This window comes from Felis catus, chromosome B4, assembly GCF_018350175.1.
Source record: "Felis catus isolate Fca126 chromosome B4, F.catus_Fca126_mat1.0, whole genome shotgun sequence".
Classification (NCBI taxonomy): domain Eukaryota; kingdom Metazoa; phylum Chordata; class Mammalia; order Carnivora; family Felidae; genus Felis; species Felis catus.
The window spans coordinates 43,336,377-43,362,513 of NC_058374.1; the positions used below are offsets into that span (position 1 = coordinate 43,336,377).

Consider the following 26,137-nt stretch of genomic DNA (forward strand, 5'->3'; position numbering starts at 1 on the left):
CATGGGGCTTGATCCCATGACCCTGGGATCATGACCTGAGCCAAAATCAGGAGTTGGATGCCTGACTGGGCCATCCAGGCACTCCTTTTACTATATTTTTTAAAGTAATCTCCATGCCTGATATGGGGCTCAAACTCATAACTTCAAGATCAAGAGTCACACACTAGTGACTGAGCCAGCCAGGTGCCCCAAGTATATTTTCTTTCTTTCTTTCTTTCTTTCTTTCTTTCTTTCTTTCTTTCTTTCTTTCTTTCTTTCTTTCTTTCTTTCTTTCTTGTAAAACAGGAAGAAATAAAATTTAATTTCATATGTATGGGAGATGCATAAAGACATGAAATTCCTTAGGTAGAATTCTTTATTTACCCTGTGTGTGTATTTGGTCTTTGTCTAGAAAGAATCGTCATTCAGGAGGAAATAATCCAGGAAAAGGAAGAACAAGCAGATCAAGATGTGTAGCTCTGTGGCGGCCAAGTTGTGGTTTTTGACCGATCGTCGAATCAGGGAAGACTATCCCCAAAAAGAGATTTTACGAGCATTAAAGGCCAAATGTTGTGAGGAGGAACTGGACTTCAGGGCTGTGGTGATGGATGAAGTAGTACTGACAATCGAGCAAGGAAACTTGGGTAAGTCTATACTAAATAATTTTATGGATTTTTTTTCTTAGAATATGTTGAATCCACGTTTTCTAGGAATAATTTGGATGAAGGAATTGTTAATAGCTTTACATTACAATCATCTGATCTTAAAATGTAGCATATTTTATGGAAGAAATGGAAACCCCAGAATTAATTGAACGTCTTATGTTATTTTTATTTTAATGTTTATTTTTGAGAGAGACACACATGCATAGAGCGTGAGTGAGAGAGGGGCAGAGAGCGAGGGAAACACAGAATCCAAAGCAGGCTCTAGGCTCTGAGCTGTCAGCACAGAGGCCGACGCAGGGCTCGAACTCACGAACCGTGAGATCATGACTGGAGCCAAAGTCCATGACCTGAGCTGAAGATGGACACAAAACCGACTGAGCCACTCAGGTGACCTGAACCTCTTAAGATATTATTTAGGAAATAGTTGGGAGAGAAATTAAAGAAAATCTACTTGTTTTTCCCCATTATTACTGTCTTCTAATTTTAAAATACGTTGTTTATAAGGTGCTCCTGAGAGAACTTGTACTTCATGGGATAATTCAGTAATGAATTTAGTAAATTCATCAAATTCCACGTGTGATTCTTATTTTCTTTTTTTCTAAAAACTTCAGAATATTGACTACTTTTTAAAAAATGTTTATTTATTTATTTTGAAAGAGAGAGAGAAGGAGAATGTGAGTAGGGGAGGGGCAGAGAGGAGAGCATCCCAAGCAGGCTCCATGTTGCCACCGCAGAGACCAACGCTAGGCTCAGTGTCTCACAAACCGTGAAATTATGACCTGAGCTGAAATCAAGACTTGGATGCCCAACCGATTGAGTCACCCAGGCATTCCTTTTCTTTCTTTATAAAATATTTTATACATATAGTATATAATACACCGTTTGTTTCTCTTCACTGGATAAAAGTGTCTGAATAATTTGACTCAATTGGTGATAAGTCTAGTATTTATAATTCTGTATTTCATATTTGTTTTAGGGTTACAAGAGGATATCTTAGAAACAGAATTCTTTAGGACTGACTTAGGAATCTTTACGTCTTTACTCTGGAAAGTTATGACTTGTAGGTCATTTCTGTTAGGGAGCATTATATGGTGGCATATACGTGCCATTTTGGATTAACTTTTAGAAGACTAGACATAGTTTAGCGATAGTATTCAGTAAAGATATGAGACAAACACTTAAAACAGATTCTATGTTACTTTACTTGCTTCGAGACTATAATCATAATGAGAACATGTGTTTTCATCAAAAAAATGGAGGGAGATGGTTATTGTGAGAACTAATAATATACAGAATATAAATCTGCTATTAGGGTAATTTCATTTGTAGGCTAGTTAATAGATCCCAGAGTCTTGCCTGATGAATAACATGATACTGTAGATTTAAGTAGGTAAAATCTCTTAGCAAACAGTTGCTCTTTACTCTCTGTCCTTTTTTTTTTTTTTTAATTTTTTTTTTCAACGTTTATTTATTTTTGGGACAGAGAGAGACAGAGCATGAACGGGGGAGGGGCAGAGAGAGAGGGAGACACAGAATCGGAAACAGGCTCCAGGCTCTGAGCCATCAGCCCAGAGCCTGACGCGGGGCTTGAACTCACGGACCGCGAGATCGTGACCTGGCTGAGGTCGGACGCTCAACCGACTGCGCCACCCAGGCGCCCCGTACTCTCTGTCCTTTAACATTTATTCCATTCACTTTACCTTTTTACAGTTATTGTTGCTTTGGAAATAACTTCTTTAGAACTGAACTGTTTCCAGATTGTTTTACTGGAGTGTTTTAGTTACTACCTTTATAAGAAAGATGCACATTATTTTATTTTTGGTCAACTTTTCTTTAAATGTATATACATAGGTCCAACACTTATTCAGATTCTGGATTTGGGATAGAGCCTGTTTCATTCTTTCATAAATATAATTTGAGCACTTACTATGTGCTAATTAATTGGTATGGTATGCAAAATGAGACATAGTCCCTATATTCTAAAGGCCAAGATTAACATTAACATCAATCAAGTGGTCACACATATTAGTGTAAAATCATTATAACTTTGGTAATTTATAAAAGGAATGGATATCGCTTTGCACCCCCCTGCCCTCTAGCTAGCTATGACAGATACATCCTGAACAAATCCGGGCAAATCTTTTCTTTAAAATTCAGAATCTATCACATGCTTTTATAACTTGCAGGTTTTTCAACAAAATTGCATATACAGTTGTTGAAATTGGAGTCAGAAATCTGGACAGAGTATTGTGTTAGGAGCCATGCTCTTGAAGTATGTGTGAGGCGGCCAGCGTACATAGGTTACTAAACACATAAACCGCAGGCTTATGGTGTATGTCTCTGTTTTAAAGGTTGGAAAACCAAAGGCTGCCTTTCCAACAATCCTCTGAAGTCAGGGTTTCTTATTAGATCAAGCTTCTGTCACATAGACCTATTACTACAAGATGTGGGAAATGCAAATGGACATCTCTGTTCTAATACCTTTCATAGGTTGAAAAATATCTAAGATTGGGGTACCTGGGTGGCTTGGTCCATTGAGCATCCGACTTTGGCTCAGGTCATGATCTCATGGTTCATGAGTTCAAGCCCTTCGTCAGGCTCTGGTTTGACAGCTCAGAGCCTGGAGCCTGCATCAGATTCTGTGTCTCCCTCGCTGTCTGCCCCTCCCCTGCTCACACTCTGTCTCTCTTTGTCTCTCTCTATCTCAAAAATAAATAAACATTAAAATTTAAAAAAAAAATCTAAGATTGAAAACCATTGTTCTTGGTTTTTTGTTTCCTACTGGACACTTTTTGTTCTCAACTGTCACTTCAGGCCAGTGGGACAAGATTGAACTCACTTCTTCCCCATGAAGCTATCTTATTTCAGATTTTCGGTTTGTATTTTGTCCTTTGCCCTGGTATTACCGTTAATATATCTTTTGTTTTAAACATGTAGTTTTTAAGTTTATTTACTTATATTTAGAGTAGGTATTTGAATAGAGATGTCCATTGCATTTGCCACATCTTGTAGTAAGAGGTCTGTGAGAAGGGCGTAAGTGAGAGCAAGAGAGGAGCAGAGATAGGGGAGAGAATCCCAAGCAGACTCTGCCCTGTCAGTGCAGAGTTTAATGCAGGGCTCTATCCCACAAACCAAGAGTAGGACACTTAACTGACTCAGCCACATGTGTGCTTTTCTGTTTTATTCTTAAGAGCCATTTCTGCCACAAAATTTTCTTGCTTTTTCCTTCTAAATGACAATTGTTCTGCTTTTCAGTATCCTAAGTCAAGCTGTTAATGGCCCCAAGTTTAAACGACTGCAACATTCCTATAGCCTATAGCTCGTTATCTTTCACTACAGTGTTTCCTCTCTAGCTCTTTCTCATTCATTAAACACCAGTTTTATCATCTTTCTAAAAACCTTCAGAAACCCTATTTCCAAGCACTGTTCAATCTATTTTATTTTTAAGGCTTATTTAAAAAAAATAAATGAGTGGGGGGAGGGGCACAGAGAGAGACACACACAGAATCCCAAGCAGGCTCCAGGCTCTGAGCTGTCAGTACAGAGCCTGACGTGGAGCTCGAACCCACGAACCATGAGATCATGACCTGAGCTGAGGTCAGACGCTTAAGCAACTGAACTATCCAGGCGCTCCAGGGCTTTTTATTTTTTATTTGTATTATTTATTTATTTTTAAAATTAATGTATTTATTTGGGGGGGGGGAGGGAGAGAGAGCGCGCGAGAGGGAGCAGGAGGGGCAGAGTGAGGGAGACAGAGGATCCGGAGAGGGCTCCTCACTGACAGCAGAGAGCCCAATGTGGGGCTCAAACTCATGAATGTGAGATCATGACTTGAGCCAGTTTACTAAGCATACTTTTCCATGTCCACTGTTTATAGCATAAATGTTACCACATGCGCAACAATAAGACCCAGCTTCACAGCTGGTAGGATGCTCTAATGAAAAAGAGGCAACATGTGTTGGCAAGAATATAGAGAAATTGGAATTCTCCTGCACTGCTAATGGGAATGTAAAATGGTGCAGTCCCTTTGGAAAACAGTTTGGCAGTTCCTCTAAAGGTTAAACATACAGCTACCATAGGATCCATCCCACTCCTGCATGGAATGACAACGTATGTTTGGAAGAATTCACCAGTGAAAACATCTGGTTCTGAGCTTTTCCTTGTTCGGAGACTTTGGATTAGTGATTTAATAGGTCTGTTCAGATTTTTTATTTCTCAATGATTCAATTTTAGTAGGTTGTAGGTTTCTAGGAATTTATTCATTTTTTCTAGGTTATCCAATTTGTTGGTGTGTAATTGTTCGTAGTTGTCTCATGATTACTTTTATTTCTTTGGTGCCCATTGTAACATTTTCTTTCATTTCTGATATTTAAGTCTCTTTCCCTTTTTAGTCTAGCAAAGGGTTTGTTAATTTATTAATCTTTCCAAAAATCCAAGTTAGTTTTGTTGATTTTTATTTTATTTTTCTCTTTTTTATTTTGGTTATTTGTGTTCTAATTTCTTTTTTTAGTTAATTTTTTCTTGAAAGAGAATGCAAACAGGGGAGAGAGAGAGAGAGAGAGAGAGAAAATCCCAAGCGCTCACAGCGCAAAGCCTGATGTGGGGTTCGATCTCACAACTGTGAGATTATGATCTGAGCTGAAATCAAGTGTCAGATGCTTAGCTGATTGAGCCCCCCAGGCACCCCAGAGATTTTCCTTCTTTCTTAATGTGCATGTTTATACCTGTACACTTCGCTCTTAACACTGCTTTCACCACATCCCATAAGTTCTGGTATTCTTTGTTTTGCTTTTGTCTTAATTTTTTTTTCTCTTTTTTTCTAAACTGTAATAATTTTTTTTAACTTTATTTATTTATTTATTTTAAGAGAGACAGTGAGCCAGGGAAGAGAGAGAGAGAGAGAGAGAGAGAGAGAGAATCCCAAGCAGGCTCCGCAGGGTCAGTGCAGAGCTTGACATGGGGATTGAACTCACAAAACAGTGAGATTATGACCTGAGCCAAAATCTAGAGTCAGACGCTTCTTAACCAAATGAATGAGCCACCCAGGCGCCTGTTCTTATGATATTTTCTGATTTCCCTTGTTACCCCTTTTGTTTTATTTATTGTTTGAGTGTGTTATTTAATTCCCAGGTATTTATGAGTCTTTCCTTTTCCCTTTGGTATTCATTTCTAGTTTCAGTCCATAGAAACTGGAAAAGATACTTGGTATGATATCGGTATTCTTAAATGTAAGATTTGTTTTGTGGCTTAACATGTGATCTATCCTGGAGAAAATTTCATTTGCCCTTGCAGAACTTGGATTGTGTTGTTGTTTGGGGTGGGGGTATGTGTTTTGATATATTTGTTAGGTCTAGTTGATCTGTGGTGTGTTTCAGTTTTGTTTCCTTATGAAGTTTTCTTTTTTTCTTTGGGGGGGGGGGAATGGTCATTGTTTTTATTTATTTTTTTAATTTACATCCAAGTTAGCATACAGTGCAACAATGATTTCAGGAGTAGATTCCTCAATGCCCTTTGCCCATTTAGCCCATCCCCCCTCCCACAACCCCTCCAGTAACCCTCTGTTTGTTCTCCATATGTAAGAGTCTGTTATGTTTTGTCCCCCTCCCTGTTTTTATATTATTTTTGCTTCCCTTCCCTTATGTTCATCTGTTTTGTCTCTTAAAGTCCTCATATGAGTGAAGTCATATGATATTTGTCTTTCTCTAATTTCACTTAGCATAATACTCTCTAGTTCCATCCACGTATTTGCAAATGGCAAGATTTCATTCTTTTTGATTGCTGAGTAATAATCCATTGTATATATTTATCACATCTTCTTTATCCATTCATCCATCGATGGACACTTGGGTTCTTTCCATACTTTGGCTGTTGTTGATAGTGCTGCTATAAACATGGGGGTGCATGTGCCCCTTTGAAACAGCACACCTTAGATAAATAGATAGTGTAATTGCGGGGTCGTAGGGTAGTTCTATTTTTAATTTTTTGAGGAAACTCCATACTGTTTTCCAGAGTGCTGCACCAGCTTGCATTCCCACCAACAATGCAAAAGAGATCCTCTTTCTCCACATCCTTGCCAACATCTCTTGTTGCCTGAGTTGTTAATGTTAGCCATTTGGACGGGTGTCAGGTGGTATCTCATTGTGGTTTTGATTTGTATTTCCCTGATGATGAGTGATGTTGAGCATTTTTTCATGTGTCTGTTCACCATTTGGAAGTCTTCTTTGGAGAAGTGTCTATTCATGTCTTTTGCCCATTTCTTCACTGGATTATTTGTTTTTTGGGTGTTGCGTTTGATAAGTTCTTTATATATTTTGGATACTAACCCTTTATCTTATATGTCATTTGCCGATATCTTCTCCCATTCCGTTGGTTGCCTTTGACTTTTGCTGATTGTTCCCTTCGCTGTGCAGAAGCTTTTTATCTTGATGAGGTCCCAGTAGTTCATTTTTGCTTTTGTTTCCCTTGCCTCTGGAGGCATGTTGAGTAGGAAGTTGCTGTGGCCAAGATCAAAGAGGTTTTTGCCTGCTTGAGGATTTTGATGGCTTCCTGTCTTACACTGAGGTCTTTCATCCATTTTGAGTTTATTTTTGTGTGTGGTGTAATAAAGTAGTCCAGGTTCATTTTTCTGCATGTTGCTGTTCAGTTTTCCCAGCACCACTTGCTGAAGAGACTGTCTTTATTCCATTGGCTATTCTATCCTGCTTTGTCAGAGAGTAGTTGGGCATATGTTTGTGGGTCCATTTGTGGGTTCTCTATTCTGTTCCATTGATCTGAGTGTCTGTTCTTGTGCCAGTACCATACTATCTTGATGATTACAGCTCTGTAATATACCTTGAAGTTTGTCCTTATGAGGTTTTGTCTGTTTGCTTCATACCATAACATACGGTATTTGAATTTTTCATTATTGTGTTAGTGTCCATTTCTCTCCTTGGTCTTTTACTATTTGCTTCATGCAAGTGGGTACTCTATTAGGTGTCTGCATATTTACAATTGTTAATAGCTTCCTGGTGAATTGACTCTCATCATTATAATGATGATTATCTCTTGTGACAGGTTTTCTCTTAAAGGGTATTTTATCTCATAAGTATGGCCACCTGTATTCTCTTTTGGTAACCATTTGCATGGAGTATCTTTTGTCAGTCTTTTACTTTCAGCTTTTGGGTGTCTTTACATCTAAAATGAATCTCTTGTTAGTAGCATATAGTTGGCTCTTCTTTTTCTATCCATTCTATCCCTCTATATCTTTTCATTGTGGGGGTTTCTTTCATTAACCTTTATTTTTTAAAAATTTTTAATGTTTGTTATTTATTTTTGAGAGAGCACAAGTGGGGAAGGGGCAGAGAGAGAGAGAGGGCAACACAGAATCCAAAGGAGGCTCCAGGCTCTGAGCTTTCAGCACAGAGCCTAATGGGGGGCTTGAACCCACAAACTGCACTATCATGACCTGAGCCAAAAGTCGGACGCTTAACTGAATGAGCCACCGAGGCACCCCTCTTCTGTTTACTTTTAATGTGATTACTGAAAGAGTAAGACTTACTGTTTTCTGTATGTCTTGTACCTATTTTGTTTCTCTTTTCCTCTCTTATAGACTTCCTTTGTATTTTGTTAATTTATTATAGTGGTATGCTTTAGTTCCTTATTTAGTTTTATGTATTTTCTATAGGTGTGTATTTTATTCATCGTTACTGTGGAGATTACGTAATATGCTATATAGTTTAATTTATTTTAGATGATAAATTTATTCATATGCAAACTCTGCCCTTACAAATATTCCCTTATCTTATGTTAACAATGTCACAAATTACATCTTATATTTTGTATCCATTGAAATAGTTTTATGGGCATCGTTATTTTTATGCATTAAATTTTTTTTTTTAATGTTTATTTTTGAGAGAGAGAGAGCAAGAGAGAGAGAGAGAGAGAGAGAGAGAGAGAGAGAGAGCAGGTGCACAAGCATGGGAAGGGGCAGAGAGAGAGAGAGAGGAAGACACAGAATCCAAAGTAGGCTCCAGGCTCTGAGCTGTCATTGCAAAGCCAGACGTGGGCATCCAACCCACAAAAACCGTGAGGTCATGACCTGAGCCGAAGTTGGGATGTTCAACTGACTGAGCCACCCAGGGGCCCCTACTTTTGACTTTTTTTTTAAGTTTATTTTATCCATTTATTTTCAGAAAGGTGGGGGCAGAGAGAGAATCCCATGCAGGCTCTGTACTGCCAGTACAGAGTCCTACGTGGGGCCAGAACCTACACACTGTGAGATCATGACCTGAGCTGAAATCCACAGTTGGATGCTTAGTTGACTGAGCCACCCAGGCACCCCAACTTTTTTTTTTTATATATAAACTCTAGGCCCAACATGAGTCTTGAACTTAACGACCCTGAAATCCAGAGTCGCATGCTGTACCAAGTGAGCCAGCCAGGTGACCCTGTATGCCTTTAATTTTAAATGCTATATCAGCAATAACACTGATTTATGTACTACCATTGGAATATTTTAGGATTCTGTATTTATATATTTACCTTTATCCAAGAGCTTTATTTTTTTTATGCTTTTGTGTTGCTTTCTAGTATTCTTTGTTTTTCGTATTTAAAAAATTTTTTTTTAAAGATTTCATGTTTAAGTAATCTGTGCACCCAGTGTGGGGCTCGAATTCACAACCCCAGGATCAAGAGTCAGACACTCCATTGATGGGGCCAGTCAGGAGTACCCCTGCCTCCACTGCCTTCTAGTATTCTTTCAACTTGGACTGTCTTTAGCTGTTCTTATAAGGCCAGACTATTGGTGATGAACGTCTCAGCTTTTCTTTATCTGGGAAAAATCTTTATGTCTCCTTCATTTTTGAGGGATAGTCTTGCTGGATATGTTATTATTCTTCATTGTCAGTTTTTTTATTTCAGCACTTTTATTTTTAATTTTTTTTTTTTCTGACGTTTATTTATTTTTGAGACAGAGAGAGACAGAGCATGAGTGGGGAAGGGGCAGGGTGAGAGAGGGAGACACAGAATCCGAAGCAGGCTCCAGGCTCTGAGCTGTCAGCACAGAGCCCAATGTGGGGCTCAAACTCACGGACCATTAGATCATGACCTGAGCCGAAGTCAGATGCTTAACCGACTGAGCCACCCTGGCGCCCCTCTCATTCTTTTTTTAAAGTTTCCTGTCTCAGTAATTCAGATGTCTTTTTTGAGTTTGCTGGTTCTTCTGTTTGAACAGTTCTGCTAGTAAACTACTGTGTGTATTTTCAGTTGAGTTTTTGTGCTCTTTAGCTCTAAAATTTGTTTGATTCTTTTTTAATAGTTTTTCATTGATATTCTCATTACCACACAATGTTACATTAGCAACATTAGATCTTTGTTTATTTAAGGTCATGTCTGGAGATTTATTTGTATCCTTTGAACCATGTTGCCTTGTTTCTCTCTAGCCTTTGCTATTTTTTGTTGGTTTTTGAGCATTTGAAAAAACAGCCACCACTCTCAGTTTTTATCGACTGCTTTTATATGGAAGACTTCTACCAATCTCTCTTTTATTTTCAAAAAATTTTTTAAAAATTTTATTTATTTTGAGAGAGAGCGAGCATATCAGCGGGAGAGGGGCAGAGACAGAGAGGGAGAGAGAGAGAGAGAGAATCCTATGCTCCGCACTGTCAGTGCAGAGCCCGACATGGGACTCTATCTCACAAATTGTGAGATCATGACCTGAACGGAGATCAAGAGTTGGACTCTTAACCCCCTGAGCAGGAGCCTCATCAGTCTTTTAATTGGAGAGTTTAATTCATTTACATTGAAAGCAATCACTGTTAAGGACTGACTGACTTCTGTCATTGCTCTGTTTTGTTTATACCCTATAGCTTTTATTGTCCCTTATTTCCTATACTGGTGTCTTACAGTAATACTTGCTTTTATATTAATGACTTTTTCCTTTAAACGTATTAGTCTCCATTGTCATATAGAAAACAATAAGTACAGTTAGAAACTTTTGTTCCAATAATACTAGCTTTTCTAATTCCTCCTGTATTTGCCTTTATTGACATTTTTATTTTTCTGTATGGTTTTTAGTCACTGTGTAGTGTCCTTTCATTTCTTCTTGCAGGACTCCTTTGAATGTTTCTTGCAGGACAGGTCTAGTGGTCATGCACTCCTTCAACTTCTGTTTTTCTGGGAATGTCTTTCTTGATTTCTCCCTCATTTTTTTTTTAATTTTTTTTTTTTAAACGTTTATTTATTTTTGGGACAGAGGGAGACAGAGCATGAACGGGGGAGGGGCAGAGAGAGAGGGAGACACAGAATCGGAAACAGGCTCCAGGCTCCGAGCCGTCAGCACAGAGCCCGACGCGGGGCTCGAACTCACGGACCGCGAGATCGTGACCTGGCTGAAGTTGGACGCTTAACCGACTGCGCCACCCAGGCGCCCCTCTCCCTCATTTTTAAAGGATGCTTTTGCTGGTTGATAGTTTCTTTTCTCTTTTCTCTTCTTTTCTCTTCTTTTCTCTTCTTTTCTCTTCTTTTCTCTTCTTTTCTTTTCTTTTCTTTTCTTGTCTTTTCTTGTCTTTTCTTTTCTTTTCTTAGCACCTTGAATATGTTGGCCTCCCATCTTCTTGCCTCCAAAGTTTCTACTGAGAAATCTGCCATTTGAGGATCCTTATTATATGATGATTTGCTTCTCTTGCTTCTTTTAAGATTCTCTCTTTGTCTTGGATTTTGAAAGTTTGATTATAGTATGTCTCGGCATGAGTCTGAGTTCATCTTACTTGGAGATTGTTGAGCTACTTGGATGTTGATATTCATGTCTGTCATCAGATTCGTGAAGTATTCAGTCATTATTTCTTCAAATATTCTCTCTGTCCCTTTCTTCCCCTCCCTTTCCTCATCCCATGTACTCTGTTTCTCTCCCTCACTTCTGGGACTTCTGTAATATGTATGTCTCCTCAAGTTTAGTGATTCTTTTTTCTGCCTGTTCACATTTACATTTGAATCCCTCCAATTAATTTTTTATTTCCATTTTTGTGCTTTTTATTTTCAGCTTCAGAATTACTCCTTGGCTTCTTTCTGTATTGTTTTTATCTATTGATATTTCTATTTTGCTCACCATGGTTTTCTGGATTTTCTTCTCATGTTTCTTTAGTTCTTTTAGCAACTTAGAGACAGTTGTTTTAACATCTTAGTCTAATGTCTCTGCTGTTAGATCTTTTACAAGAACAGTTTCTGTTGATTTATTCCTTTGAACATCTGTACGTTCCTGTTTCTTTGTATTCTTTGTGAGTTTTTGCTGAGTACTGCATATTTGAACCCCTAGTAGTGTGGTAACTCTGGAAATCAGATTCTCTTCCTTCCCTAGGATTTGTGTTTTTTGTTTGCTGTTTTCATTTTTATTTCTTTGATTGTTGTAGGCTGTCTCCTTGCTGAGGATTAGCTGGGGATGTAAATTTAATGTCTTCTCAGGACTTTTCTAAACCATTTCCGAGTCATGCACAGGCACTTTGTAGTTTTCCCATATATGTAGTTGTTTTTTAATGTCCTGGTCTTTAATGTCTGGCTCCTGAAGGGCGAAAAAGGGCAAGACAGACAGAGGAGGGGGGCAGAGAGGATATTTGAAGAAATAAATAAATACCTTGGAAAACACTTAACCTGGATTGGTAGGGGCTTATAACAGTGGATGGGGGTAGTATAACAATAATGGCTACTGACCTCTTTGCCTGAAATTGTATGATCAGAAGCTGCAACCAGCCATCAGAAGAGAGATACTCAATATTCAGAGGACAGGATCCTTTTAGCCAGCCTTGGCTCCTGCAAGGTGTGTCAGCTGCCCCAGGAACAGATGCATAGTATGCCTGAGGGGTGGGGGATGGCTAGTGCTCCTGTGTTAAGAGCTGAAATTGAGCAGAATTCACTGTATTTTACCATTCTTGTCATTTCCCGAAAGTTTCAGTCCTTCAACAAACTTGAGAGTTCTAAAGCAGTTATATCTGATTGTGCCAGTGCAATTATTGTATAATGTCAGGGAGACAGATTCCTGGTGCACCCTACTCCACTACCTTTCCAGAATCCTCTCTTCTGTCATGTTTCATTGATGTTCTCTTTTTCTTTTTGTTCTGATGTTTTGTATTTTGTATCTTAATGGATATATGCATTGTGAATATGTTCTTTCACTCTGCGGTTTGCCTTTTTGCTCTGTTAATGGAATATTTTGGTGGATGGAAGTTGCTAGTTTTAATTAGGTATAATTTATATATATTTTTTTTTTTGGCTAGTGCTTTTGTGTCCTTGTTAAAAAATATTTATGGAGCCAAGAATTCCTTTGAGGGGTGCCTGGGTCGCTCAGTCAGTTGAGCTTGGAGCCCATTTAAAAATCTCTCTCTCTTCCTCTGCCTCTGTCTCTCTCTCAAATGAAAAATAAATAAAAGAATTCCTTTGAGACACATACTGAAATACCTACTTGATAAAATAAGAAATTGTTAAGTGAAATTATGAAGTTGGGGAAAGGGGCATATGATACGGTATCTTTTCTAAAGGGAGAGTGATATGTGATTATAACCTTTGCTGGTTTAAAAAATGGATAATGGAGCGGCACCTGGCTGGCTATGTCAGAGGAACGTGTGACTGTTGATCTTCCGGTTGTGAGTTTGAGCTCCACGTTCGGTGTAGAGATAACTTAAGAAAATAAAACTTTTAAAAATAAGAAAAGGGAGCTAATGGAAGGATAAATCATAATTTTTAAAAATATGGTTACCTTTAGGGAAGAGAGAAAAGGTTGAAGAGCAAGCATGAGCTAGATTTCTCTGACTCAAAATAATCTGTGGTTGGGGAAAATGGGGATGTAGAGAATAATAGAGAATAATTGATAATTATTGAAAGTAGATGAATAGTATATTATTGTAAGTAGATGAATAGTAGATGAATTCATTGTAATGTTCTCACTACTTTCCTTTTAAGAAGTTTCTATAATAAAAAATGTAAACTAGGGGTGCCTGGGTGACTCAGTCTGACTTTAGTTCAGGTCGTGATCTCACTGTTTGTGTTCGAGCCCCCAGTCTGGCTCTGTGCTGACAACCGAGAGCCTGAAGCCTGCTTCAGATTCTGTGTCACCTCCTGTCTCTGCCCCTCCCCGGCTTGCTCTCTCTCTCTCAAAAATAAATAAACATTAAAAAAAAATTTTTAAAAATGTAGAATAAATGTAGAGAAAGTTTGACCTGATGAAAATTTGTTATTCCCAAAATCACTTCTTGAGTTAAACTAAAGCTTTTTGTGTTACTCTAGCAAATTCACCGGAAAATACACATTGCTTTGAAAAGGTCACAAAAGGTCATGACACTACACTTGATTTATAATAGGCCTGTCTTACTGTTTAGGTTCTATGCGTGTGTAATACATATTTATGTAATTTGTGTCTTTCATAAAACAAGTTTTGTGGCATGTCCTTGTTAGCATTTTAGAAGGGCCCTGTGATTTTTTTTTTTATACCTTACCAATGAAGACTTTTGTTTTCTTTAGGGAGAGATGGCAACAACTCAGATTCATATTCTCCAAAACTTATTTCATACCTGAAACAATTTGTAATCTTCTTTTCACATATTTTTATGTCTCTGAAAAGCTGTTGTGTCTGGAATTATTTTCTTTTTTTCATTTTATTTCCTTTTTAATTTTTATTTAGTTTTGGGAGGGAGGAAGAGAGAGAGCGTGAGTGGCGGGGGGGGGGGCAGAGAGAGAGAGAGAGAGAGAGAGTGGAAAAGAGAGAATCCCAGGCAGGGTCCATGCTGCCAGCACAGAGCCCAATGCAGGGCTGGATCCCACAACCCTGGGATGATGATCTGAGCTGAGATCAAGAGTCAGACACTTAACTGAGCCACCCAGGCACCCCTTTTTTTTCTTCTTAAAAAATGGTTTTGTAAGAAGAAATCAGTTTGCTTTTACATATACTGAGTTACTTTGGTATTTTGGTTTTAATTTCTAGATTTACCAATTACCTACTTTTAATATACGCATATACTTTGTCCCCCCACTCACCCCATTAATGTTAATAGTGCTATCATGAGGTTGATTCAGTCATTTGAAACAGTTAGTGTTAATGACAGCTCAGCTGGTCCTAATTCATTGAGCTAATCCTCCCTATTTGGCAGTCTGCCCCCCACCCCCCCATGTTGCATTAGTAGATAAACCTATCCCCAAATAACACTTAGTTATTTCATATAATTAAAACATTCTAATTTATTCTGAACATTTTCCTTAAATGTTCCCCTGGAAGTTTCCTCTCAGTTAATTTCAAAGGAAAGAGAAAGAAACATTTTGAGAGCACTACTGTATATAAAGCATAGTGCTAGGCACATGTATCTTTTTTTTTTTATTTTATAAAATCATAATAGCTTTATATGTTTCCTAATTATAAAGTGACACAAACAGTACCAAAATATAAAGATTAAAGCAAATGTCAGTTGAAATTTTACCATCCATAGGTTTATCACTGCTAAACACACAAACATAAATGAATTACTTCATATTGTCCTTTAACTTTTTTTTCACTTATCAGTGAGTGTCATCTACTTGTCAAGATACTAGGTACTGGAGATATAGAGTTTATAGCAAAATAGACATATTCCAACTGGTCCATGGCTTCTTTAAACTAATTGGGAAACATGAACATTATATAAAAGTCAAAGAAATAGTTACACACTAAGCAGTATAAAGGAAAAGTATATGTAGTGTGATATGAGAGAATACACTAATGGAGTCTAATTTATTTTAAGATTTTTTTTTTAAAGTAATCTCTACACCCAGTGTGGGGCTTGAACCCACAACTCTGAGATCAAGAGTCACACACTGTACCTACTGAGCCATCCTGGTGCCCCTAATTGGAATCCAATTTAGATTGAGTTAGATAAGGCCTCTTTAACAAAGTGATACTAAAACCTGAAGGATAGATAGGTGTTATCCAGGAATACAGTGAGAGGAAGAGTATATGCATTGCTGTTAGGTAGTACTCCTTTGCCATAAATTCTTGAAGAGGAATCACTGTTCATTGCCAGAGTGTCCTCCAGAAAGGTTGTCCTTTTCCAGTATTCTCTCTCTCTGCGATTGTTTTCATTTTAATATTAATTAGACAAGGAATGGTGCAGTTTGAGTCACTTTTCTGCTTAATCTTTTAGAAACTTGATCTATGATTCCAAACCCAGCTGGACAGTGAGATTTACAGTCAAAAAATAAGTTGGGGGAGCCTGGGGTGTAACTCAGTCAGTTGGAGCATCTGACTCTTGATTTCAGTTCAGATCATCCCAGGGTCATGGGATTGAACCCTGTGTTGGGCACTGTGCTGAGTGTGGGGCCTGCTTAAGATACTCTCTGTCTCTTTCTAAGATTTAAAAAAAAAAAAAAAAAAAAAAAAAAAAGAGGGGCGCCTGGGTGGCTTAGTTGTTTGAGCGTCTTCACTCTTGATTTCAGCTTAGGTCATTAGATCAAGCCCTGCATCGGGCTCTGTGCTGACAGAGCCTCCTTGGGATTTCTCTCTCTCCCTCTCTTTCTGCCCCTCATCCATGTGCTCTCTCTCTGTCAAATAAATAAACGTAAAAAAAAAAAAAAAAATCAGTTGTTGAGTATTCAACAGAAAAAGCTTTAATGTCTTCAGTCATCAGGAAGAAATTTTTTTTATGAACTCAGGCCTTCTGTCCCCTGCCCCCGACCTTATCAAAATAGTAGGGAGCTTTGGTTATATTTAGTCTGTGTGCTAAACCCAATGTTGGGCTGGAACTCAGTACCCTCAGATCAAGAGTCACAGGCTCTTCCTACTGAGCCAGCGAGGCACCTTTTCAGTGATACAACTGAAGGAATTTTTATCTTTTCTACCAGCACCAAGTACCAGTCTTAGCAGCTGCCTATCCCTTTCCAGAAATAATTCAGAAAAGTGAAGCAATTGGATTAGTTGCCCCTCTAATGCTTTATTTAAACTCTTGGATTTAGGGATCAAATTGCTCATGGAAATGGCTGCAGTTTTTATATGTGATGTTGAGTGTTATAAATTAAGATATGAATATAAATATGTATGTGAATATTCATATGAATAAAAGTTATAGTGATAATTTATAGACAAGTGACATAAATTAAGAAATGTGATATTCTTGCAAATAAATAAGTAGGTTCTTTTCATTTATTTATTTTTAATTTTTTTTAATGTTTATTTTTGAGACAGAGAGAGAGACACAGAGTGTGAGCAGGGAAGGGGCAGAGAGAGAGGGAGACACAGAATCTGAAGCAAGCTCCAGGCTCTGAGCTGTCAACACAGAGCCTGACATGGGGCTTGAGCTCATGGACCACGAGATCATGACCTGAGCTTAAGTTGGATGCTTAACTGACTAAGCCACCAAGCAACCCTATTTATTTATTTTTTATTTATTCATTTATTTTTAATTATTCTTGGGGGAGTGGGGGAGAGAGAGTGAGCAAGCACATGAGGAGTGGAGGGGCAGAGAGAGAGAGGGAGAGAGAGAATCCTAAGCAGGCTCTGCACTGTCAGTGCAGAAGCCAGGCTTGAACTCTAAAACAGTGAGATCATGACCTGAGTGGAAATCAGGAGCCACCCAGGTGCCCCTAAAAAAGCAGGTTCTTAATTATAAATACCATTTCAAAATAATTCCCTTGGTTATGTTATAGGATGAGATAGTGATGAAGTGTTAAAAGACCTTGAGTATCCCTGGTCTCTGTCCCCGAAATATAGTTATTAAAGATAATGAAAACTGCCCTACCAAATACTAATAAATTGCAAGGAGTAAATATAATGTAGATAAAGTTTCTAGTTCAGTTCTTGGCCTGTGGTACATTCTTGTTTCTTTGCCTTCAATATCTATTCCCGCACCCCATTTCTTAACTAAACAGCACATTGATTTCCTCTTGAGAAATTCCTTCTTCCACATTGCGCAGTCTTGTTGGGGCTGTTACTTATGGTTCCCTACCCCTGGATAGTCAAGCTGGGCCGTAGGTTGGAAGTCTATCTTTATTTCTCTCGTCCCTTTGAGTAGTTTGATTCATGGATAGAAGGAGAAAGTTTGGAATTTAATAATTTTCGTATGTCATCTTAAAATTTTAGGTTGTTTCTTTGTTCCCAGATTTGAAGAATGGCCATGGTCTTTTTTCCCAAGCCCGTTTTTGTCATCATTCTTTTTAGTTCTGAAGTTCTAAGCAAAATCTTATATCCATCCATCCGTTAATTTTTTTCTTAATAAAGTTGCCTAGAGATATTTTAGTTGCTTACAAATCCAATAACCTTAACCAATACAGAAATTAATTCTGGAGAGCAGATTGTGGATTGATTACTTGGCATAGGTAAGACAGAAGTCCAATTAGATTAGAACTATTCCAGAGAGGTAATCTAATAACCTATGGTACACAATGTTAAAAATGGTGATTAAGTAATTACCTTTATTTACTTGGAACCATGGTCTTCTTTAGTGTAAAACTCAGAGGAATGGTAGGTGTTGCCAGATAAAACCTGTTTTAGAAAGTGTGAGGGGAGGGGGCAGCTGGGTAGCTCAGTCGGTTATACCTCCAACTCTTTGATTTTTGGCTTAGGTTATGATCTCACTGTCTGTGGGTTCAAGCCCCACATTGTGCTCGGTGCTGGCAGCATGGGGCCTGCTTGGGATTCTGTCTCCCATTCTCTCTCTCTCTCTCTCTCTCTCTCTCTCAAAAATAAATAAACGTTAAAAAAAAAAAAAGGAAGTGTGAGGAATTTGGAAGTAGGAGGGTAAAATGGCCTTTTGAAGGCAATGGAGGAACTCAAAAGGAATGAATGAGGAGTTCGTTCTAAGTTCTTTTTTCAAGGCAAATAATAGAATTCAGGGGCTTTCTAGTATTTGGGTATATAGGTTTAACCTAACCATTAGAGTATATTCCTGCTGAAAGGAGTCTTCCAGCTATCACGCTGCTTAGGAAATTAGCACAGCTAGAGATTTGGAGGGAACTCATGTAACACAAAAAAAGAGAAAAAGAGATCGGGCTTTAGAACTAGCTAGACCTAATTGTCCTGGCTGATCTAGTTATTAAACAAAACCTTTTGCAGTTGGTCAGACTGGTTGTCTGGTTTTATTTACTTGCTATGAAATTAAATATGTGTAGTTTTCTAACAAGTAGGAATAAAAATGAAAACGTCTATTCAAGGGGAAAAAAAGCCTATTCTATAATGTTGTGCTCAGAATTACTTGAGATGTGTATAAAATTCCCTGGTATGATATCTGACACACAGTAAATATTTAATAAATGATGTTGTTATTGTTGACAGGAAAACATAGTGTTATTCTGTTTATGCAAAGTGCTTTTCAAAAAGTTAATTGCTTATTTATTTTAGTTTGTTAGTACACTCTACACTAAATCTGGGACCTGAACTCATGACACTGAGATGAAGATTTGCATGCTGTGTGGACTGAGCCACGCAGGTGCCCTTTATGCACAGTTCTTTTGATAGTTGTGAAATTGGATGACCCTAAGACTATTTTCTGAGAGGTGCCAAGTGACAAGTCACCAAAGAACTTAGAAGAGTAGTGAGTGTAGTTACTAAACTGACTTAGGCAAAGAATGATACTTTAGTCTGAGGTCTTAGAATTCAAATTTTAAAATTATCTATATTTTTTACAGACACTTATATAAAAATACTGTTTATTACAAATATTAGCTCATTTGATTCTGGCAATAATCCCATGTGATTGGTACTGTTACTTTCTGTATTTTACAAATGTGAAAATGGAATCCTTGATTGGTTAAATGTTTTACTCCACATGATAAAGCTATTAAGTGATTGAGCCAAGATTTAGAATCAGGCAGTCTGTCTTCAGAGCTCAGAATATATTCGTATTTCTTTTTCTTACATACAAAGTGGTATACTATAAATACTCTTCTGTCTGCTGCTGCTTTCCTCCATTAGATTCTCCAGGATGCCTTATGCAAATAGTGTCTGCAAATGATGATAGTTTCCTAGTTTCTGTGCCTTTTACTTCCTAGTGTACTGGATTAAGTAGGACCTTCAACATAATGTTGAATAAAAATGATGATAATGAGCACACTTGTCTTAGGCTTTATCTTAAAGGGAGTGCTGTGATTTTGTTCCAATAAATAAACCTGATACTTACTAGATTTTTTTTTTTGGGGGGGGGCAAATACTATTTGCCAGGTTAAGGAAATTCCCTTCTCTTACCTTTTCTAGTGATGAAAGAGGTGTTTTTCTTTATATGTATACATATATATATTTTTTATGTTTATTTATTTTTGAGACCGAGAGAAACAGCACGAGTGGGAGAGGGGCAGCGAGATAGGGAGACACAGAATCTGAAGCCAGCTCCAGGCTCTGAGCTGTCAGCACAGAGCCTGATGTGGGACTCGTACCCACTAGCCACGAGATCATGACCTGAGCCGAAGTCGGATGCTTAACCACCTGAGCCACCCAGGTGCCACAAGGGGTGTTTCTTTTTAAACCACATACTCATCAAGACTTATTTATGGTCAGTTTGGTTTTAACTATTCTAGTGGGTTTGAAATGGTGTCCAGTTGTGGTTTTATATCCCAGGTTACTAATAAGGTTGACCATCTTTTTATATATTCTTTTGGGTATCCTTACTTGTAAAGTGCTTGTTTAAGTCTCTTGTCCATTTGCTTTGGTTGTTTGATTATTTTACTTCGGTAAATGCCTCATTTGTGGCTTGCCTTTTAACTTCTTAATGGTATCTTAATAAAAAGAAGAATTTACTTTTAATGTACTGTAACTTGTCTTATTGTTTATGGCTGATTCTTTCTGTGCCCTGCATGAAAAAATCTTTTCCTACTTTGACGTCCTCAAGATAACCTCTTACATTAGCTTTTAGAGAGTTAACGTCAAAGAGTTTTGTCATTCACATCTAGATGTATGTATGTATGTATGTATGTATATATTATTTTTGAGAGAGAGAGAGAGTGCGCGCACGACAGTGAGCAGGGGAGGGGCAGAGAGAGAAGGGGACAGAAGGTCTGAGGCAGGCTCTGTGCTGACAACCTGATGTGAGGCTTGAACTCTCGAACCGTGCAATCATGACCTGAGCTGAAGTTGGAGGCTTAACTGACTGAGCCCCTCAGACACCCCCATTCGCATCTAGGTTTATAATCCACCTAGAATTGAGATTTGTGTATGGTGATAGGTAATAGTAAAGGTTCATTTTCTTTCCATTTGAGTGTTTGGTTGTCCCAGCACCTTTTATTAAGATTGATCTTTCCTTACTGCCTTCCAGTGTTGCCTTTATAATAAATCAAGTATTTGTACATAAGTGGGTTTATTCTGCTCCTTTGCTTAATTGTGATTCTTTTCACCAGCATGACAGTGGCTTAATCATTACAGTGTCATGATATCCAGTAGAGCAAGTCTTCTCTTCTTCTTCAAGAATGTCTAGTTATTCATGTTCTTTTGCATTTATTCATAAATTTTATAATCAGCTTGGCAAGTTCCACAGAAATACCACTTGGCATTTTGATTAGAATTTATATTGAATTTATAGATCAATTTGGGAAGAAATGACACATTCATACCATTAAACCTTCTGATATGTGAATATTGGCATGTGCTCATTCTCTCTCTCACTGTCTTTAATTTCTCTAATGATATTGTGCAATTTTATCCCCCAAGGCCTCGCACATCTTTTATTAGTATTTTATTCTTATGAATTTTATGTTTATGCTGCTATTGCAAATGATAACAATTAAATTTTTTAAATTTCTGACTCATTGCTGGTTGAGTTTAATATACTGACAGTCAAATAACTTACTTTTTCAGCAATTTAAGATAGATTATTTTGGATTGCCTATTTCTAAAATTGTATCATCTACAAATAACAATTTCATATTTCATTTCCAATCCTTAATATCTCACTTTTCTTGACAACACAGGACAAGACCTTTGGACAATTGTTGGATTAAATAGTTATAGTGAACATTCTAGTCTCATTCCTGATCTCAAGCTTTCATTAAGCCATTAAGAATGATATTGGCTATAGGATTTTTAAGATAGCCTTTATCAGATTAAGGACATTTTCTTCTTCGAGTATGCTAAAGATATTTTAAAATCCTGAATGCTTGTTGAATTTTATTAGTGTTTATACATCTATTTAGTGGTTATACTTATTTTTACCCAATAGCAGATTACATGATTAGTTTTTACAAGTTAACCAACTTAAATTTTAGAATAAACCCAACTTGCTTATGATTATTATTATAATTGGTGGGTTAATTTGTTAATATTTTGCTGCAGATTTTTACATTTATCTTCTTGAATGAGATTGGCTTGTAGCTTTTCCTGTTGTGAATTTGTCATTGTTAGTTTCTGCTAACTTGTGTTTGGCCTCATAAAAAGGGCTGAGGAGTGTTTTTTGGTTGTTAGTGTTCCTCACTGTTTTCTGGAAGACAAAAGCGTAGTAATATTTTATTTTTTCCTGAAATGATGGAATTCACCTTTGAAAGCTATTTATGCCTAAAGATTTCTTTGTGGAAATGTTTTAGTTAAAGGTTTATTGTTTTTAGTGATTCTATATTTCTTCTTATGGCAGTTTTGGTAAATTGTATTTTTCCAGAAATTTTTGTACATTTTATCTGACTTTTCAGATGTGTTGTTCACAGAATTTTTTCGTTATCTTTTCAGTGTCTGTAACATATGGTGAAACTCCCTTTTCATTCTCACCTTTGTTTATTTGTATTTCTTTTTTTCCTCTAGATCATTCTCATCAGGGTTTTAACAAATTTATTAGTTTTTTAGGGACAATCTTTTAGCTTGGCTTGTCTTGCATTTCTCTCTTAAAAGTTTTTCTTTCTTTGAATTTTTTTTAATGTTTATTTTTGAGAGAGAGAGAGCAAGAGAGACCGAGAGAGCGAGCATGAGCGGGAGAGAGGCAGAGAGAGAGGGAGACACAGAATCTGACGCAGGTTCCAGGCGCTCAGCTGTCAGCAAGGAGCCCAGTGTGGGGCTCGAACTTACAGACTGTGAGATCATGACCTTAACCGACGTCAGGCCCTTAACCGACTGAGCCACCCACATGCCCCATTTTTCCTGTACTTTGGGTTTGTGGATATTAATATGATTTAATTTATCTTTGGTGTTTTTGGTTTGAGTTTGCTGGTTTTTGTAAAGCAATTTATTGGGACAATTTTGTTTTAGGTAGTATAGTCAGACTCAGACCTGGGCTTAAACCCCACTTCTCCTTAAAAACTGTGAGATGTTTGAATTTCAGTAAATAGTAATTGAGCATTTACTATATGCTAGAGAGTGCTACGGGATATAGCTGTAAAGAAGATGCTCAGAATCCCACTCTCATGAAATTTATTTTCTACTTTCTCTAGCTCTCAGTTTCCCAGCTGCAAGAGGGGATGATGAATGACAGTGGTGATTACGAGTTTTTAAGTGCCTATTATGTGCCGGATACTTTTTCAGTAATGTTAACCAAGTTAGTCCTCACCACAGCTCTGTAAAGGAACTATTCTTACTATCCCCATTTTACAGATAAAGAGCCTGAGGCACAGAGAAGTAATTTGCCTGAGGTTACACTGTGGGTAAGTGGCAGAACTAGGTTTGAATCAGATGTGGGGTTTTGTTACATGCATGCTAGAGAAGACCTTGCAGTAGATTTCACTTTCTCTTTTTGCCTTTGCTATCCTCTCACCATTATCCTTTGCTGTTTGGGGTCCAAATGAAACATTTGAGGCAAAAACCTTAATCTCTTACATTCCCTATAGTTTATTGGAACATTCAGTATTCAAAGATTTTGATATAGTTCCCCTCCCTTTGTGTTTTTTGTTTTGCTTGTTTGTTTGTTTGTTTTTGGAGTTCCAGTAGGCTTTTATTGAGATAAATCAACAAAAATCACAGTTTATCAAACATTTTTTCGAAACTGTGTAAGTTCATCAGAGACTCTGGGCCGTTATAGGTATACATACAACATAACACATCCCAACGAAAACAGTCCAACTGGAACATCTCTTCCGTTTGTTACTAATTATTCCATAGCCTTTAATTTATATTTATTTAAAATGATATAAATATGTGAGTATATTTTTGTTTCATTTTTACTTTAGCTGTATTCAGAAAGTTCTAGTTATCATTAGTTGTGTAAGCTACTGTTGATTACCAAAACTTGGTAGCACAGATTGATACAGGTATATGTCTTTAACCTGGAGCCACTGTTAAAAAAAATTTTGCCCCTTTTAGAGTGGACAGAGGTGGCTTGATACTTAAAGAAGCTTTGTGTATATCACAAGCTTTGTTGCCTCTCCCCCTCTCTTCTATAGCAGTCTGTTGCTGGAAGACCCCAGTAAATTTTTTGTGGCTGGCTTCACTAATAGCAACTTCAATTATATATTTCCCCACTTATCTTTTGTATAGGTTTTCTTTACCATTTCAGGAAAGATTGCTATTTTGTGGAAGAGCAAAATATAATAATTAGGTTAGATATAGTATTTTAGTTTATAATTTTTCAGTCATATTAGGATAACAGTAAGGAAAAAACTTCATAAAAGGAAGGTTTCGTGCTAAATTAGCAAAATTTAAGTATATCTTCTTGTTTTTAATAGTGAGCTCTTATGCATCAAATATTAAATAAATCAGATCAGTTTGATTGCAGTTGAGGACAAAAGGGGATAAAGAAACAGGTTCCTAAGTTTTATTGCTATTAAAAGTTACCATTTGTGCTATCAACCTACTCTCCTCACCATTGTAAACTCAGAGTAATTGATAGTCACTAACAATAATTAAGCACTTAGTATATGCCAATAATTTATTAAGTACTTTACGTGCATTTTCTTCCCTGTCATTCTTCTTAAAACCTCTCAAGTGGGGCTAGGATTTTATCCCAAGGCTCAGAATATCTTAAAGTGGGTACTCAGCAAATGTTTTTGAATGAATAAAAGAAGGAATGGATAAATGGAAGAGTCCCTTAAAGGTATTTTTTGTCTTTTTGTTTATCAATTTCAGGAAATATTTCTCCTAAGATAATTTTTTAAAAACTATCTGTGGAAGCACTATAAAGAATGTACTGAAACATTCTTGAATGTTTGCATTTATAAAATTTAAGGAGATGAGTAATTTTTTAAAAAAATTTTTAATGTTTACTTTTGAGAGCGAGAGGCAGACCGTGAGTAGGGGAGGGGCAAAGAGAGAGGGAGGCACAGAATCTGAAGCAGGCTCTGATCTCTGAGCTGTCAGCCCAGAGCTGGATGCAGGGTCAGACTTACAAACAGTGATGAGATCATCACCTGAACCAAAATCAGACACTTAACTGACTGAGCCACCCAGGCACCTCAAGTGATGAATTGTTTTAGATAGTGACATCACATTTCTTGCCTCTTGATGTTGATGTGTCTTGCCTCTTTCTGCCAGTTTTTGGGATACAGTTGGTCATCTTGACCTCAGATTCCTTATTTGTTAAAGGTACTTGAAAAAGATCCTAGCGAGTCACTACCTTCAATAAAGATGCTTTTAAAATGGAAAGGGGCTCCTGGGTGGCTCAGTTGGTTAAGGGTCTGACTCTTGATTGGCTTAGGTAATGATCTTGTGGTTCTTAGGATTGAGCCCCAAGTTGGGCTCCATGCTGACAGCACATAGCCTGCTTGGGATTCTCTCTCCCTCTCTCCCTCTCTCTCTGCCCCTCCCCTGCACTCACTTTCTCTCTCAAAATAAATAAACTTTAAACATAAATAAAATGGACAGTGATCGTCTGATTGCTTGTTTGCCTTTCAGTTTCCCTTTTTCTTTTCTCCTTTTTAAAACTTTTCCTTAGTTTATTTAAACCAAAAAAACCCCACCAAACAGTTGACCCAACTTTTTTCTGTTTTGTTTTTTTTTTTTTTTTTTTTTTTAAATGCATGACTGTAATGCTGCAGTGCGGCAGTACTCAGTGATATTGAAGTGCACTGTTAAGTAGTCTTCCTTTTGCTTCTTTTTGTGCCACTGATGAGGGATCTGGAAAGGAGTTTTATTGGTGCCTCATTCACAAAAGGGCTTACCTTCTTTGAAGAAAAACATTTTGTCTCTACCTGGGATTACTAGCTAGATAAGACTTGGAAACAAATTGGAGGGAAAAAGGACAGCCGAGGGGGTTAACAAAGGATGTTTTGATAGGAAACAACAGATCTCTTTAAGAAGCAACTAACCAGATAGGAAAGGCATCTTATAGATGGCATAAGAATGGATTCTTCCTTTTTTTGAAAGAGGGAGAAAAGGAGAGAGCGAGCTCCCGGTGAGGGGCAGAGGGAAAGGGGGAGAGAGAATCTTAAGGAGCCTCCACGCCCAGTGCAGAGCTCCATCTCACAGCTGTGAGATCATGACCTGAGCTGAAATCAAGAACCACTTAACTGACTGAGCCACCCAGGCAGCTCAAGAATGGATTCTTAATAGTATACTTGTTTTTGGTGTTTGGTTAATAGCTGTTTGAATTCTTACCCACCCTTAATAAAGACTTTTTAGTGTTTTGTATTACTTTTTTTGGGAATTATCTGACCTTTGGCACTATTCATAT

General features: G+C 37.5%; 1 protein-coding gene across 8 annotated transcripts in view; it reads left to right on the forward strand.

Moving 5' to 3' along the window:
* The window catches only part of RIMKLB (ribosomal modification protein rimK like family member B), a 70,036-nt gene that overhangs the window by 16,064 nt on the left and 27,835 nt on the right, over nt 1-26,137 (forward strand). For 7 of the 8 annotated variants that reach the window (XM_045061338.1, XM_045061336.1, XM_045061340.1 and 4 more), the window contains exon 2: nt 392-623. In XM_045061338.1, coding sequence (XP_044917273.1) covers nt 449-623 — 175 coding nt within the window. In that variant the 5' untranslated portion in view covers nt 392-448. The remainder of the gene's footprint in view (nt 1-391; nt 624-26,137) is intronic. The other variant, XM_045061337.1, reaches the window with a different exon arrangement.